Source organism: Nansenia antarctica, assembly GCF_963989245.1.
Source record: "Nansenia antarctica genome assembly, chromosome: 7".
NCBI classification, from domain to species: Eukaryota; Metazoa; Chordata; class Actinopteri; order Argentiniformes; family Microstomatidae; genus Nansenia; species Nansenia antarctica.
In genome coordinates this window covers 25,992,371-26,007,161 of record NC_137677.1, presented here as the reverse complement: position 1 = coordinate 26,007,161, position 14,791 = coordinate 25,992,371, and the positions used below count along the sequence as shown (strand labels likewise).

General features: G+C 42.2%; 1 protein-coding gene across 1 annotated transcript; it reads left to right on the top strand.

The window, feature by feature from the left end:
• Window positions 1–4,730: 4,730 nt before the first annotated feature.
• On the top strand, window positions 4,731–13,871 carry LOC308162496 (nucleophosmin-like; the record flags this gene model as incomplete). The annotated part of the gene is made up of 6 exons (XM_080536645.1): window positions 4,731–4,779; window positions 6,490–6,569; window positions 10,133–10,252; window positions 10,379–10,472; window positions 10,679–10,785; window positions 13,794–13,871. 6 exons carry the CDS (start codon window positions 4,731–4,733, stop codon window positions 13,869–13,871), a joined length of 528 nt encoding a protein of 175 aa, XP_080392771.1.
• Between the last annotated feature and the right edge of the window lie 920 nt (window positions 13,872–14,791).

Sequence of the window (14,791 nt, the reverse complement as noted above, 5' to 3'; positions counted from 1 at the left end):
CCTTCCACACCTCCTTGGAGCTGTGGGCCACTAGCCCGCCCTCTAATTTCCTCCTGTATTCCTCTTTGGCTGCTCTCAGCTCCTTCTTCACCTCCTTCTGAGCGGCCCTGGCTCCCTCAGTGTCCCCTGCCTTAAACAGCCTCCTCTTCCTTTTGAGAAGGTTCTTGATGTTCCCATTTATCCACGGCTTGTTGTTAGGAAAGCACCGTACCTTTTTAATGGGGACGATGCTCTCCTCGCAGAACTTGATATAGTCTGTGACACAGTCTAGCAGACCATCTATGTCTTTCCCGTGGACTCTCTGGAACATCCCCCAGTCGGTTGTTTCAAAACACGCCCTCAGCTCCTCCTCCACGTCTTCTGACCATTGCTGGACAGTCCTGGTGGTGATAGGCAGCCTTTTTATGATAGGGGTGTATGTTGGTTCCATCCAGACCATGTTGTGATCGGATGCCCCTAGTGGCTGGAGGGCAGAGGATGTGTAAGCTCCCTTCACATTGGCATATAGGGGTGTAAACGGATCGCCCCCCACGGTTCGGCACGCATGTGTACCGCGGATCACGTGCAAAATGGAACTAAGTAATAATATTACTTAATATTAGTTAATATCCCTTGTAAATCACAATGTAGAGTTGCCATGAAAAGATAGACGCGACAGTTGCGTGCTTTCTTTTACTCTAAAGCGCAATGATAGGTTGATAAAAAAAGAAAAAATCCAGAACAACAAGGCTGCGTTCGTAAATTCGCTCTGGAATCTGATCAGCATTCATGGAACGCCTCTTGTCCAATCAAATTACTTGGTCCCTTTATGACGTCGGACCCAGTGTGCTCTCCGGCGCTCTCAGAGCAAATTTACGAACGCAGCCCAAGTGTATCATGGCGAGTGCTGCTAATGTTGACGACAGAGAAGAACTCAAAATGCCTCCCTCGTCATTTAAATCCCATGTATGGGAGCACTTTGGCTTCTCTGTCAATTATAACAATGACGAACAGTGTCATTGGAGGTGTGGTCGATAAAAAAGTTACGGTGTTTAAGCGTTGTGCAACGAGAAAGTCGTACGAGCATGGCCACACATTTGCCGCGACATCACCCTGGTGTGTTGACGGGAGGCACGAAAAAGGCAGCTTGACAACTTCTGATAATGTAGCCAATTTTTTCATACCATGTTTAAAGTAAGGCTTCACTTTATTATTTAGTTAAAAGTGGTATAAAACATGTTTATTTGTCTGCTTTAAAGAGCCCAGTGATTCACTGCTGCAACCAGGTGCCTCCTCCCTCTCACCTACTGCATCATTTAAGTTGAATGTGTGTTTCTGTTTAATATGTAGCCTAATGTTTGAGTGTAGAATATGTTATGTATGTATATATATATATACACACACACACATATATATATATATATATATATATACCAGTTTTGACATCTTGAATGTTGTTGGGTTTTACACAGTAAAAGTGGTGTTTTTACAGAATTCGAGGTAATTTAGCTTTTTATTTTTATTTTTATGTTTTGTGTTGATCCGGAAAATGATCCGATCCGTGACTCAAAAACCGTGACACGATCCGATCCGTGAGTTAGGTGATCCGTTACACCCCTAGTGTGCATGTATGTGCATATGTACCCTATGTGCATATTGTTGTGTGTGTGAATGTGCGTGTGTATAATGTGTGTCTGTCAGCAAGGGTGCATATGTGCGATGCAGCGTGTCTCTCTTTCTCACCCTCTCATCCTACTTGTCAGCGTTCATGTGTTTGCGAAATTATATCCTGCCTGGCTAGCTGCCCATGCATTGACTGAATGAAGCCAGAAACACCCTAAAATGCCCAGTTGTGAGACCCCCTGGACTTGACAGCCATGTTGCTGGACTAATTCAGTCGTCAGAACCTGGACAGTGTGACATGAAGGTTTGTATTCTGTGGGAATGATCACACAATACAGACTAGTGTGTGACACACTTGACAAACTTCAACCTTTTCGCTGCTCGGCTCCTCTCTTTTTGATAAGCTGATGTGGAGATGCTCTTGAAAGACTGCCCTCTATCTGTGAAGAAGTGGAACTATGCCAGCAGGGGCATTTCTTTTGACTAAGTTATTTTTGTCAAAACAGAATGCATGCTTGAGCCAGAGAGACCCGATCGCTCTCTCCAACCATTTGCTTGACCAAGACCTTTACCTTTGGACTTATGTATTTAACTCATGCATCCAATGATTGATTTGTTGATGGATCATATCTGCTATTTATTCCTATGTGTTTATTAAATAGAAAATTATCCTACTGTTATTTGTTTGTTTGTGTCATGTGTGGTGACTGTTTTACTGTTGAGAAGATCTATGTAGTTCTGTGTTGGTTATGCTGTCGCTCTCAAATCTATCCTTGTAATTGTGTGTCTTTCCCAAACTGATGCCTGTAATGTGTTAGAAATATAACCAATCGGCCTTCTGGGTTTACATAAGATTTAACATATGGTGACCAGGTCTTGAAAATGATTAAGTACACAACATGGATCGATTGGAGGTAAATGCAGTGCAATCCATACATGTGTGTGTTTGTGAGAGAGAGTGTGAGTGTGAGTGTGAGAGAAAAAGAGAGAGATCAGTGATTATTTTGTGCTGTAATTACATGTTTATCCCTCTCTTGGTGTCTATCGGTTATGTTGAAATAATTGTATGTGTCTCCAGTCTTGCATTGCCAAAATTCCAAGGTGAGAAGAAAGACTGGGGTGTGAGGTTAGTAGGCCTATGTCACTAACCGATTGAGAAAAATAGAAATGAGAAGCATATGAGAGCAAAGTGTCTGTAACACAAAGATAAAACCATTACCAAACTCTTTCTGTTAGAGTTATTATTTCTTATTGATGGAATTACAATTACTATTGATAATGTAACGTAATCGTTTACAATTTGGCCAAGTTACACGAAAGTATAACCCCACTGATGAAAGCCTGATAATCAGCGGACAGAACAATCTGAATAAATGTAAGCAAGTGGTACACCTCATTACGACACTTTGTCTGGGACAGATAAATACAGAGACTGGAGAGAGCAACAGCTTCTGTGTTCTGTTGTACAGTGCAAATGCTATGAATAAAAGTTTGACATAATATGATGTGTTCTTTTTGTAAGACATGGTGAGTTTTCTGATGGAGTGAGGGAGGGAAGGAAGGCAATATGAAGGGGTGGGTTGGTGATATGTGTGCTTGTGCAAGCAAGAGCGGATGAGCAGACATAATTATGTCACCTCCCTGTCATCAGAACGACCCTTTTGGGTAAAATCGAGCATGGAAAAGTGCCGGGGCCAAATTGGAAAAACTAGTGTGTCACCATGGCTAAAAGCTGCTGCGTCGTATTTAGCACGTCAAACAATAAAACAAATCCCAGTTTATGATTTTCTTTAGTTCCCCAAAGAGCGAAGAACAGTAGGCCTACAAGAAGAGATCTGTCGCTTCATGCCATCCACAGAGAGGATGAAAATGGTCAACTGTGGGACCCTTCAGTGCTGAGACCAAAGGGGCAGTTCTCCAGTGGCAGACAACATTTCAAGGGACTGTTGTTGTTGATGTTCTTCTTTTGCCTTCAGTTTTTTCCCGACTCAGCTTTTGATTTTTGCTTTGTCTGTGTAGAATGTAATGTCTTTATTCCAGACAGATGCCTCTAAATTAAACAAGGAGTGCTCTGACATGGGAACAACAACTTTCTCACATTCTAGAATAAAATAGAATACAAACACTTTATTTTATTTTATTTTTATTTGTTTTTACCTTTATTTAACCAGGCAAGAACCAGGCAGGCAAGAACAAATTCTTATTTTATTTTTTACTTACTTATTTTATTTTTTTTACTTACTTTTTCACCAAATAGGAAGAGCATTTATTTTCTTCTGAAAACGATTTAGCATGAAAATAATGAACAGCAAGCTATAGCCAAAACTAGTGCCGGAGGGGGCAAGTGAGCTAGTCACATTGGACAGACTACCAAAACAGCAAAAATAAAGTGTATTAACGACAGAAAAAGGGATACAGGTCATAAATACATTACACCTGGAGATTCAATAAGGTAGTTGTAGGCCTAAGTCAGCTTAAGACACCTCAGACTCAACCCATATTTCTTTAAATTAACTAACCCGTTTCTATACAACGACAACGATGGTTGATCGGCAACGACGTTACATAATCGTTTGCCTGACTGGCCGATTTGGACTCAAAGCAACACTGTATTCTTATGTTATGCATTATTATAGCATAGAGTACAGCACAGTGTTTTATTAGTATAGTATAGTATAGTGGATAGTGTATATAGCCTTTATTTATGTAAACCAGCTCTTTTTCCCTTCTTGTTTTTAGTCTTTTTTTCCTAGCACCAGGGGAGACCCCCCTCCTAAATTTCGTTGTATGGTACCTGTACTGTATTAATGACAATAAAGACCATTCATTCATTCATTCATTGTTATGCGGAATTTGAATGTACTGCCAGTCAAACTAAGGGGGACAGTCTTCACCTAAAAGGGGGCGGGGCATGCAAGGGCAAAATACCCGGATGACGCTACTCTCATTAATGATATGATTGGACCACACAAAGTGTGGGCGTATCCATTCACCCTCGCTTACTGATATGATTGGACTACACAAAGTGTGGGCGTATCCGTTCACCAGCAGGGTAATGGGTCTGCGTAGTCAACGAAGGGCATTTCAGTTCAGCGGATCTTTTAAGACATCGCCTCACACCAGGTACAATGAACGGGCTAGACGAAGAACAAATTGGTCCACAGACGTTCCTTTATGGTGAGAAACTATTGTTGATGCCTGTTAGTGATCATGTTGTCTTCAAACATTTGGTTCACATGCGTGATACAATTATATACCTTGTTCGCTGAGAGTAGTAACCTTGAATGGCTATTCCAGTCACAATGATGTGATGCTCGGACGTTCAGGAGTTAATTCTACTCATGTTTAAAATGAACGTTTTCTAACTTAAATTATTTGAGTGTCAGGCTTTTCCTGTGTTAGCTTAGTTAGCCCATGGCGTGCGTGTCGACACGTGCTTTAAGATGGCGCACTTAGAGGGGAAGGCCACTCACTGAAATGTGTCTGCTATATGCAGGACAGGTCGATTGTGTAAACCGAAGTGAACAGGAGTTGTCTCTTTCCATACACTGATGTTAAGTATAGGACTAATAAATAATAATTGCACCCAGTCACTTCTTAATCCCAGCATCATGTTTTCTGATCGCGGAAGTCTCTGGTACATGCGTCGCACACTTTCACAGTTGGCTCGGCGATTGTATATTGGACCTTAAGCCCAAACAAAAAGCCATCTAACGTACTTACCTAGTTAGGAAGACTGTGTCTAACAACCCTGTATCATTTTTAATCGAATACGTGCATCAAATATTATGACTATAGGAATTCCGCATGTTACGAGCAGTGATGCCGGCAACACGTTACTCTAATCTGAATACTTTTCCCAGTAACGAGTATTCTAACGCGATACTATTTCCAAATCAGTAATCGGATTAAAGTTACTTATTCAAGTGGCTGTGCGTTACTATTGCGTTACTACCTCATAACTTAGGCTAAATGCAGTATTTCTTTGTAATGTTCGATAGTAAACAAACATTTCTCGCGTCTTGGGGAGTGACGTCAGTGCTCACGTTTTCAACACGAGGTTACTATGGAAGGCCATGCCCGCAAAAAACGGCTCTCGACTGTCGCGAGATTGCAGCAGAATCGCTCACGTGTATCACCACGCTGATTGCACAGTGTAAACAGAAGCGTAGCCTACACAATGGAGCGAGAACAGAGATATGCGTTAAATAGCTGGAAATATAAGGATTATTTTGAGTTTGTGTCAGCAAAGGATGACAAGAACATAAATGTTGATCATTGATAAACTCAGACTCACCCAGTTTAGGATTAGGATTATATTAGGATCATATCTGAATGGTCAGGGTAGGTTTTAGGTTTTGTGAAACCACTCCTTGCTAGTTACTGTTAAATAAAGATTATATTTATTTTATTGTTTAAAAACAAGTATTTATGTTGGGTGAGGCAAAGAAAGACTCTTTATTTTGTTGTTTTAAGTTATTGTTTAAAGTTTAATTATGTAATTTAAGTTACTGTTAAAATAATGTGAGTTTTGGCAAAACCAGTTTTCATTTTTATGTTGCGGGGGGGGGGGGGGGGGGGTCGGGTGCCTAGGCAGCTGCCAATAGTAACTAAAAAAGTAACTAGTAATCTAACTTAGTTACTTTTAAAATCAAGTAATCAGTAAAGTAACTAGATTACTTTTTAAAGGAGTAATCAGTAATCAGTAATCAGAATACTTTTTCAAAGTAACTGTGGCAACACTGGTTACGAGTGTCACCACGTGGGTTGACCCACATGTGCCGCCGTCACCCCCAGGTGACCCCCCCTTACCAATTTGAGGAGTTTGACGTTTGATGTCGTTGATGTCTGAATACTTTTTTTGATTGACCTTTTCGACATCAACAGGGTGCGAATTGAAGTCTGGGAAGGATGTTGTCTTCAACCCAGAGGACGATGAGTTTGAGCACCAGCTGGATTTGAAGATGGTAAGATGTAGATAGTACTCATCAGTTTTTAATATATATTTTATTTAGCACCTCTACCTCTGCCTTTTCTCTTCTGTACGTTTACACATCGATTCTGAGCAATGACACCCAACTTGATCACCTCTCCGGGAGTCTGAGTGCAGTGTTTCCTCCAGGAATTTTTCCATTGGTGGCGGATAGGTCGCTGCGCGCGCGATTTTTTTCGCGTGCACGCGCATGGAACGCGCACGCGCGCTCAAAACAACAAACTAATTTCAAACTAGAGGGAGGATGGCAAAAAAAAAAAAAAAGCTACAAAAATCTTCCCAGAACCTCATTTGCACGACCAGCTGTCGCTGTAGGACACGTTCGATTGCAAAATTAATTTATCCTTTATGTTCCCAGTTGAGGGCGTGTAGTTGTCGTTAGTTGGCCTGCTTTTATTTAGTTATGCGTACGTTTGAGTTAGTCATCTCTAGGATTGTTGTTTGATATTAGCCTATACTTTCTCTTATCTGCATTTGGAGCAACTGTACAAGACCCAACAACACAACTCTGATACAGGACTAATGTTACCTAGCTGCTTTAGCTAACCCAACCCTGCTACAAGACCCAACAACACACCTCTGATACAGGACTAATGTTACCTAGCTGCTATAGCTAACCCTGCTACAAGACCCAACAACACAACTCTGATACAGGACTAATGTTACCTAGCTGCTATAGCTAACCCTGCTACAAGACCCAACAACAAAACTCTGATACAGGACTAATGTTACCTAGCTGCTATAGCTAACCCTGCTACAAGACCCAACAACACAACTCTGATACAGGACTAATGTTACCTAGCTGCTATAGCTAACCCTGCTACAAGACCCAACAACACAACTCTGATACAGGACTAATGTTACCTAGCTGCTGTAGCTAACCCAACCCTGCTACAAGACCCAACAACACAACTCTGATACAGGACTAATGTTACCTAGCTGCTATAGCTAACCCAACCCTGCTACAAGACCCAACAACACAACTCTGATACAGGACTAATGTTACCTAGCTGCTATAGCTAACCCTGCTACAAGACCCAACAACACAACTCTGATACAGGGCTAATGTTACCTAGCTGCTATAGACCCATTTGTACTAAACAACTACAACGTTGTATTGGGCATTTTTTTTTCCGAACTAATCCACAGACAGCAGTCTTATTAACGGCCCGTGTGGAGGCGACCCAGCACAGTGGGGATATACACTATCAAGCCAAGCTCTACTGTCAATATTTGTGTGTGTGTCAGGGTTTCCGTTAACCGGTAATTACCGGTCTTTGTCCGGTAAAATTATTTGAAGTCCGACAAATTGAAAACTCGTCGGACATAAATGTCCGGTGAAAATAATTCCCTCTAACCATTTTCAGCTGAGCACCAAACACACACACACACCACACTGCCCGAGAGAGAAGGACCCGCCCCCTTTAGTTAGCCTATAGCCTATAGGCTAACTAAAGGGGGCGGGTCCTTCTCTCTCGGGCAGTGTGGTGTGTGTGTTTGGTGCTCAGCTGAAAATGGTGTCCCGAAGCGGAGCGCTTTAACTTTATCGCACAATAACAAGGATAACAAACGAAACGGACAACATTTACACTAAGATGGAGACCAACTTCAGCGATATGATCTAACAGCCGGTCTTCAGGACGACATACAGACCCGTATGAGCTTACAGGGCTATCCCCTATCTATCTGAGAAAAGGCATAGCCTAGGCTGTAACATCGAACGGAAATTAGCCTATACGCATTGCAAGTTAATTTAAAGCCTATTTATTTTCAAAGAGTTTTATTCTATTTTATTTTATCTGATAAAAGGCATATGAACGGAAATTAGGCTAGCCGTGTCACGCCAGAAGCCTACATGCTTGCACTGTTTCTGTTCAATAAAATGTTATACATCTAGACATTGTGGTATTTCTTTATATACGTATCCCAGACTGCCTATCAATTGTTTCTCAATAAACAGTTATGTTCTCCCCATTGTCATACTCCCGAGCTAAACGAAATGCCTTCCCAACCAGCGAGACCTGGTTATAGAAATGACGTTGTTTTATTGATTTTAAAAAAAAAAGGGTAAAACTGGAAAGAGAAAATAGAAAACTCACATTAATCCCAAACAATTTAACAAACTTCAGTTAACGTAATGTGGAGTCCGTTCATTGATCGATGCTGTCTGTTCAGTTCCCAGTGAGGCGCCCGTTCAGCGCTGGACCCGTTCAGCGCTGGATTTGACGCATGGCATAGCGCGCATGCGTCAAATCATGTTATATTATTATATATTATATAGCTCGCATCTAATCGTATCGGATGAGAAATAGACATTAAATGGCATATATAGGCCGCTACACAACAGTAATCACCGCGACAAACAGCTATATTAGATTTGAGAAAAAAAAATATGATTTTGATTTTATGTTTTTTTATTATATTTTAATATGATGACCGGAATATATCACGTTTGTCCGGTAAATCGAATTCTTCCCGGACACGATGTCCGACGGCAAATTTTTCTAACGGAAACCCTGGTGTGTGTGTGTGTTTTTTACTTTGAACGCAATTTCAATTGCAATGTCCCACCTACATCTCCTCTGTGGAAAACTCTAATCCCGACGCAGCAGTTATTGTGCTCGGCGATTTTAATCACACCAACAGAACTTCCCAATTACAAACAACAGGTGTCATGCCCCAGCAGAGGAGCTAACATACTAGACCACTGCTACGTTACTATCAACGAGGCTTACCGTTCGTTCCCGAGGGCACCGCTGGGAAGGTCCGACCATGCCATGCTGCTCCTCGTCCCGAAATATATAGAGAAACTTAAATCCTGCAATACGACACCCAGCCATGCAGTTTCGTATCGCTCATAGCCACTGCTAGCTTCAGCAATGTTTGAAGTGTCTGGGACATCTTTTTTCGTGAAAAATCCATCCATCTGTCGCTGTTTTCGTTTAATTTTTCGAAGTTATTTAACGTGATATCTTATTTGTGCACCTAGCTAGCTATATCAGCTTTTTGTATCTTTTAGATGGTACTACCGGTGACTTTTAGCCCGTTATTTGCGAGGAGAAAACACAGGCGCCCGAGCATTTCGGAAGGCAAGACTGCTGAGCGGGGATGGTTGAGTCTGCACGGTTCTCATGCCGGTTCACATTTAGACCAATCAGGAGTAGCCCTTGTGTCACGTCGTCAACTGAATGTTTAATGTCATTAATCTGATTTTGGATCAGCGGTTGCACTGGAGTGCCATGTGTTCTCATGAGCATGTTTAAATGCAGGTATAGGTTGAATGCACGCATAGGTTGCTTTCCCTATCATTGCATGGCGTCTGTGGTCGAAGATGAAATTTGTTAAGCTGAACTGTTGCTGATGCATTTTCAACAACTGCTTACCAAAAGACTGAGACTGAAGATGGCTACTCCCATTGTTGAGGATTGTACTGTTTTCAATATAATGGCACTCAATAGCACTTACAATACCCCACATGCTTTGCAGTTTTTGGGCTATGTACTTAACGGTGTGTTGCAATTCTACCTCTGTTCTCAGGTGTGTGTGGACCCCAGCACCAAGGATGAGCTTCACATTGTGGAGGTGGAAGGGCAGGACACAGAGGGTCAGCAGGTTAAAGCAGTGCTTGCTTCACTGAAACCCTCCACCCTTCCAAGTGTGAGTTTGAGATGTTGACCATCATCAAAATATCAGATTATTCATATACACCTGTAAGCCAAAGCTCAAAAGCGTTGTTAGTGTGGTTGTGAACCAGAGATCAAGCCCGGTGTTTGTGTGTTGCAGGTGTGTCTTGGTGGGTTTGCAATCACACACCCTGCTGTTTTCCGTCTCAAGTCTGGTTCCGGTCCAATCCACATCAGTGGTCAGCACCTTGTCAGTAAGTATGATCACCTCTGCCAGGAACCTGTAGTCGAAGATGACATTTGTTGAGCTGAACTGCTGCTGATGCATTTTCAACAACTGCTTACCAAAAGACTGAGACCGAATACTGCCACTGAAAAAGTGATCCTATAGTGCCGGTAGGAAAAATACTTGTTGGCATAAGCCATCAGCTCTTAAGTTGCCATCTTGTTTTTCTACCAGTGATGGGGGGCGACCAGTCGTTTGATGAGGAGGAGGAGGATGATGAGGAAGAGGAGGTTCAAACGTCCAAGAAAAGGCCCGCCTCAGCACCGGCACTGAAATCCCAGGTCAGTCTCCAAACAGTACCTCTGTCCAACCTGGTCTAGTCACCTGAAACAACATGTGTCTTCATCTCTGACACTGACCAGCCCTTTTCTTCTTCACAGAAAAAAATGAAACTGGAGGTGAAGGAGGAGGAGGATGATGATGATAGTTTGATGATGATAGTAGAGTAAGTATAGAAGTTTTCTCTTCGTGTTCAATGCACATATTTTTCTGAAACTGATTTGTAACATGACTCCTCATTAGGGAAGATGAAGAGAGCGAGGCTGAAGAATACCTGTTATATACCTGTTAGAATACCTGTTAAGGTGAGGGTAATTTCTATTGCATTTATTTGAAAAGCCTATATACTATCTGCTTAAATCGTTGCTTGGCGTCTGTAGTCGAAGATGAAATTTGTTGAGCTGAACTGCTGCTGATGCATTTTTCAACAACTGCTTACCAAAAGACTGAGACTGAAGACTGCCACTCCCCTTGCTGGAGGGAATTATTCTGTTGATGTTAGATAACATGTACCTGTCTTGGCATAAGCCACCTTCTACTAGTTGACATAAAACCATAAACCCTATTCATCACAGCAGACTCCGTCCAAAGCCAAGTCTCCTGCTCAAAATGGAAAGAGTCCTAAAGGCAACACACCAGCTGGAAAAGAGGTTAGTGCTTCTGCCTTTGTTTTTCTCTTCTGTAAGTTGACACATTGCTTCTAAGCAATGACCCCACACTTGGGGCCCGTCCCAATTCACCCCTAGCCCTTCGTTTTCACCCCTATGGCTCGATTTGCGCGTTCACGTTTAGGGGGAGGGCTGTCCCAATTCATATTTCATCGAGGGCTAGGGGTAAGGGGGAGGGCTAACTATTACTTTGTTTCGAGCGATTCCAGGACCACACTAGCTTCGAAGGGCTAGGGGTACGCTACCCCTTGATACCAGGATGCATTGCGAATCATCTACAGAAATCTTATGTCGCTCTATTCAATGCGGAAATGTCATTTTACTTTCTCTGTAATTACTTATTAATAAAGATTTGAAAAATTATGATAACCATCTTATTGTCTTAGTTTAATGTCATTACAATGCATTATAGACCTTTTATTTATAACAAGCTTAACCCAAAAATCGCTTTTATGTCGGTGCTGTGTCTAACGTTACAGTAACGCAACGCTGCATGACAGTCGAGCATTTCAGAGATGTACAATCATAAATCAATTATTACCTGTGGCGTAAAATCTATCAAACGTTCGTCTGACTTGTACATGATGCGCATTTTGACCTATTTCCACCCGCAATCTAATCCGAGCAGTTGTTATTAGGTAATATTATTAATGGGTTGTATCATTGTATGTAACTTACAAATGTAATTACAGAAGAAGAGGAGGACGACCGCCCTAGACACCCTGGTAACCCTGGTGGAAAAAGACATGGAGCGTCATAAAGAATTTTTAGCGTAGAGTAGATTTGTTTAGAGGGGCTATTCCATCAACTTTGCTAAAGGAAAGTCCTTATTTTGGGGATTTTCCTTTAGCAACGTTGATGGAATAGCCCCAAAGTTGTTAACAGTTAATTAACGTTGTTGTTTTTATTGTGCTGTTGGGGTATTCCATCAACTTTGCTAAAGGAAAGTCCTTATTTTGGGGATTTTCCTTTAGCAACGTTGATGGAATAGCCCCAAAGTTGTTAACAGTTAATTAACCTTGTTGTTTTTATTGTGCTGTTCGGGGGGTATTCCATCAACTTTGCTAAAGGAAAGTCCTTATTTTTGGGATTTTCCTTTAGCAACATTGATGGAATAGCCCCCATGATACTTACATTTGTTGTTGTTGTTGTTGTTGTTGGACTACTAAAGTATTTGTTTCAAACCAATTGTTGGTGGATTCATTATGAGCATGAATAACAGATTGTCTTATATAATCAAACCACATTTTCCCATTTAGCTAGCAGTTAGTTCACTGTAAAAATCCTAAAATTGTAAGACAAATATTTTTGTAATATTTTTTTTATTTGAAGAAATCACACAATTAAGACATAAAACAGATTGAAACAAGCCTAAAATGGTATCAACATGGCTAACATACAAACTATATACAATTATACATTTCTGGGTCACAAACAGCATTGTACTATGGTGCTTGCACATGGCCCGAAACCAAGGCAGCCAGTCTGTCCCTTGTAGCATTCCCAGAGGTCTCGTTACCTGCTAGGGGCTCACCGGGAGGTTGGGGGTCAAACATGTTCTGTGCATCTGGATCTAGCTCCAGCATGTCTCCATTATCGAGACACACATTGTGCAAAAAGGCACAGGACGCAACTACCACAGGTGCAAATGTTGGTTTAACCTCCAAGGCTTTGAACAGGGTAGATCTCCATCTGGTCTTCATCATTCCAAAAGCCCTTTCTACAATGCTGCGGCCTCTGGAATGATAATTATTGAAGCGCCCCTGTATTTGTCCAATAACGGGATCCTTGTATGGTGTGATGAGGCAGATTGGTGTGTCCAAACAGGGATAGCCACCATCACCCAGAAGCATGTAACCCCTGGGAGGGTACTGTCTGGTCCTGTAAAAGGTACTGTTCTTCATGATGCGTGTGTCATGAACCGACCCCGGGTAGCCTACAAAGATGTCAAGGAATCTACCCTTCGAATCACAAATTGCCTGCATGTTTATAGAAAAGAATCCTTTGTAATTTAAATAGTCAATTCGGTGTAGTAGAGGGGGTTTGATCCTGATATGGCAGCCATCTATTGCACCCACAACGTTGTTGAAGGCAGGGCTTCCTGATAGGAGGGCAAATCCTTGCCCAACAGCATGAAGCTCTCCTGCCGGTGGGAGAGAGATGGCTCGCTTGAGGTTGTTCCAAATGTGCTGTGCAACTCTGTGGATGATGCGGTGGACTGTGGCTTTTGGCACATTGAAGACACGGCATACAACCTGATAGGACAGTCCATGAGCCAGCCAGTACACATAAATGAGGACTTCCATCTGATTTCCCCAGCCATGATCCTGTTCCCTCTGTAGGAGCCTCTGCAGACCATGCATGGCTCTTCTGCTGAGGCGGTAGTCCTGTCTCAGCTCAGCCTCTACATTAAACCATAAACGCAGGATGGGCAGGTCCTGACTCAGCTTGCAGTATCTCATAGGATGACCAGTCTGTAAAAGGAAATACGTTCACATTCCTTAGTCTGAATAGGAAAGATTTTACTGCAGGACATTTCTCCATTCCCCATCCCCCAAGCAATGTCCCCATCCCCCAATCAATGTCCCCATCCCCCAAGCCATTTCCCCCCAATCCCCCCAAACCAAACACATATGGAACAAACACGTTAATAGCATTAATTACCACGTAATTACGCCATGTACGCATTGTACTGCACACAGATCATCACACAAATCAATAATACAAAAAGTAAAAGGTCGGTTACTCGTTGAGACAACATTTACATGAATAACCACTATACTAGCATGTTGTGTTGCTTGGTTAAAAACTTTTTTGCAGTCTATCGTACATACCAAAAACTGTCCCATCAGTCCCATCAGTATTCTGGCGCGTCGAAGACGTCTTGCTCTTCCATGATTTCTCAGGTGTGTTGATAATAAACGAAAATAGATGCTTATAGCACACGCAACAGAAATAAACACAGCTGAAGAAGGCATTGCGAGATGTGAGAATTCGCCGGCAACATAACGCGTCACCCGTACCGCGTCTAAACCACTGTTGATGACGTAGGCGCCGTGAAGGGCTGTCCCAATTCATAGGGCTTAGATTTCAAGGGGTATGGCTTGTGACGTGTTCGAAGGCCTTGGCTTCGAATCGAGTGACACTCGAAAACGAGCCATAGGTGTAGAAAAGGGAATTGGGGCATGCACCAGAGAGGAAGGGAGGTGGAGACACACGAGAGTAGGAAACTTGACCTCAGCTTGGTTAATTGGTGTTATGGTTGTTAGTTGGTAGGTTATGGTTAGTTGGTTTGTTATGCAGAGTGTGCGAGAGATATACACACACAAACCAACACAGT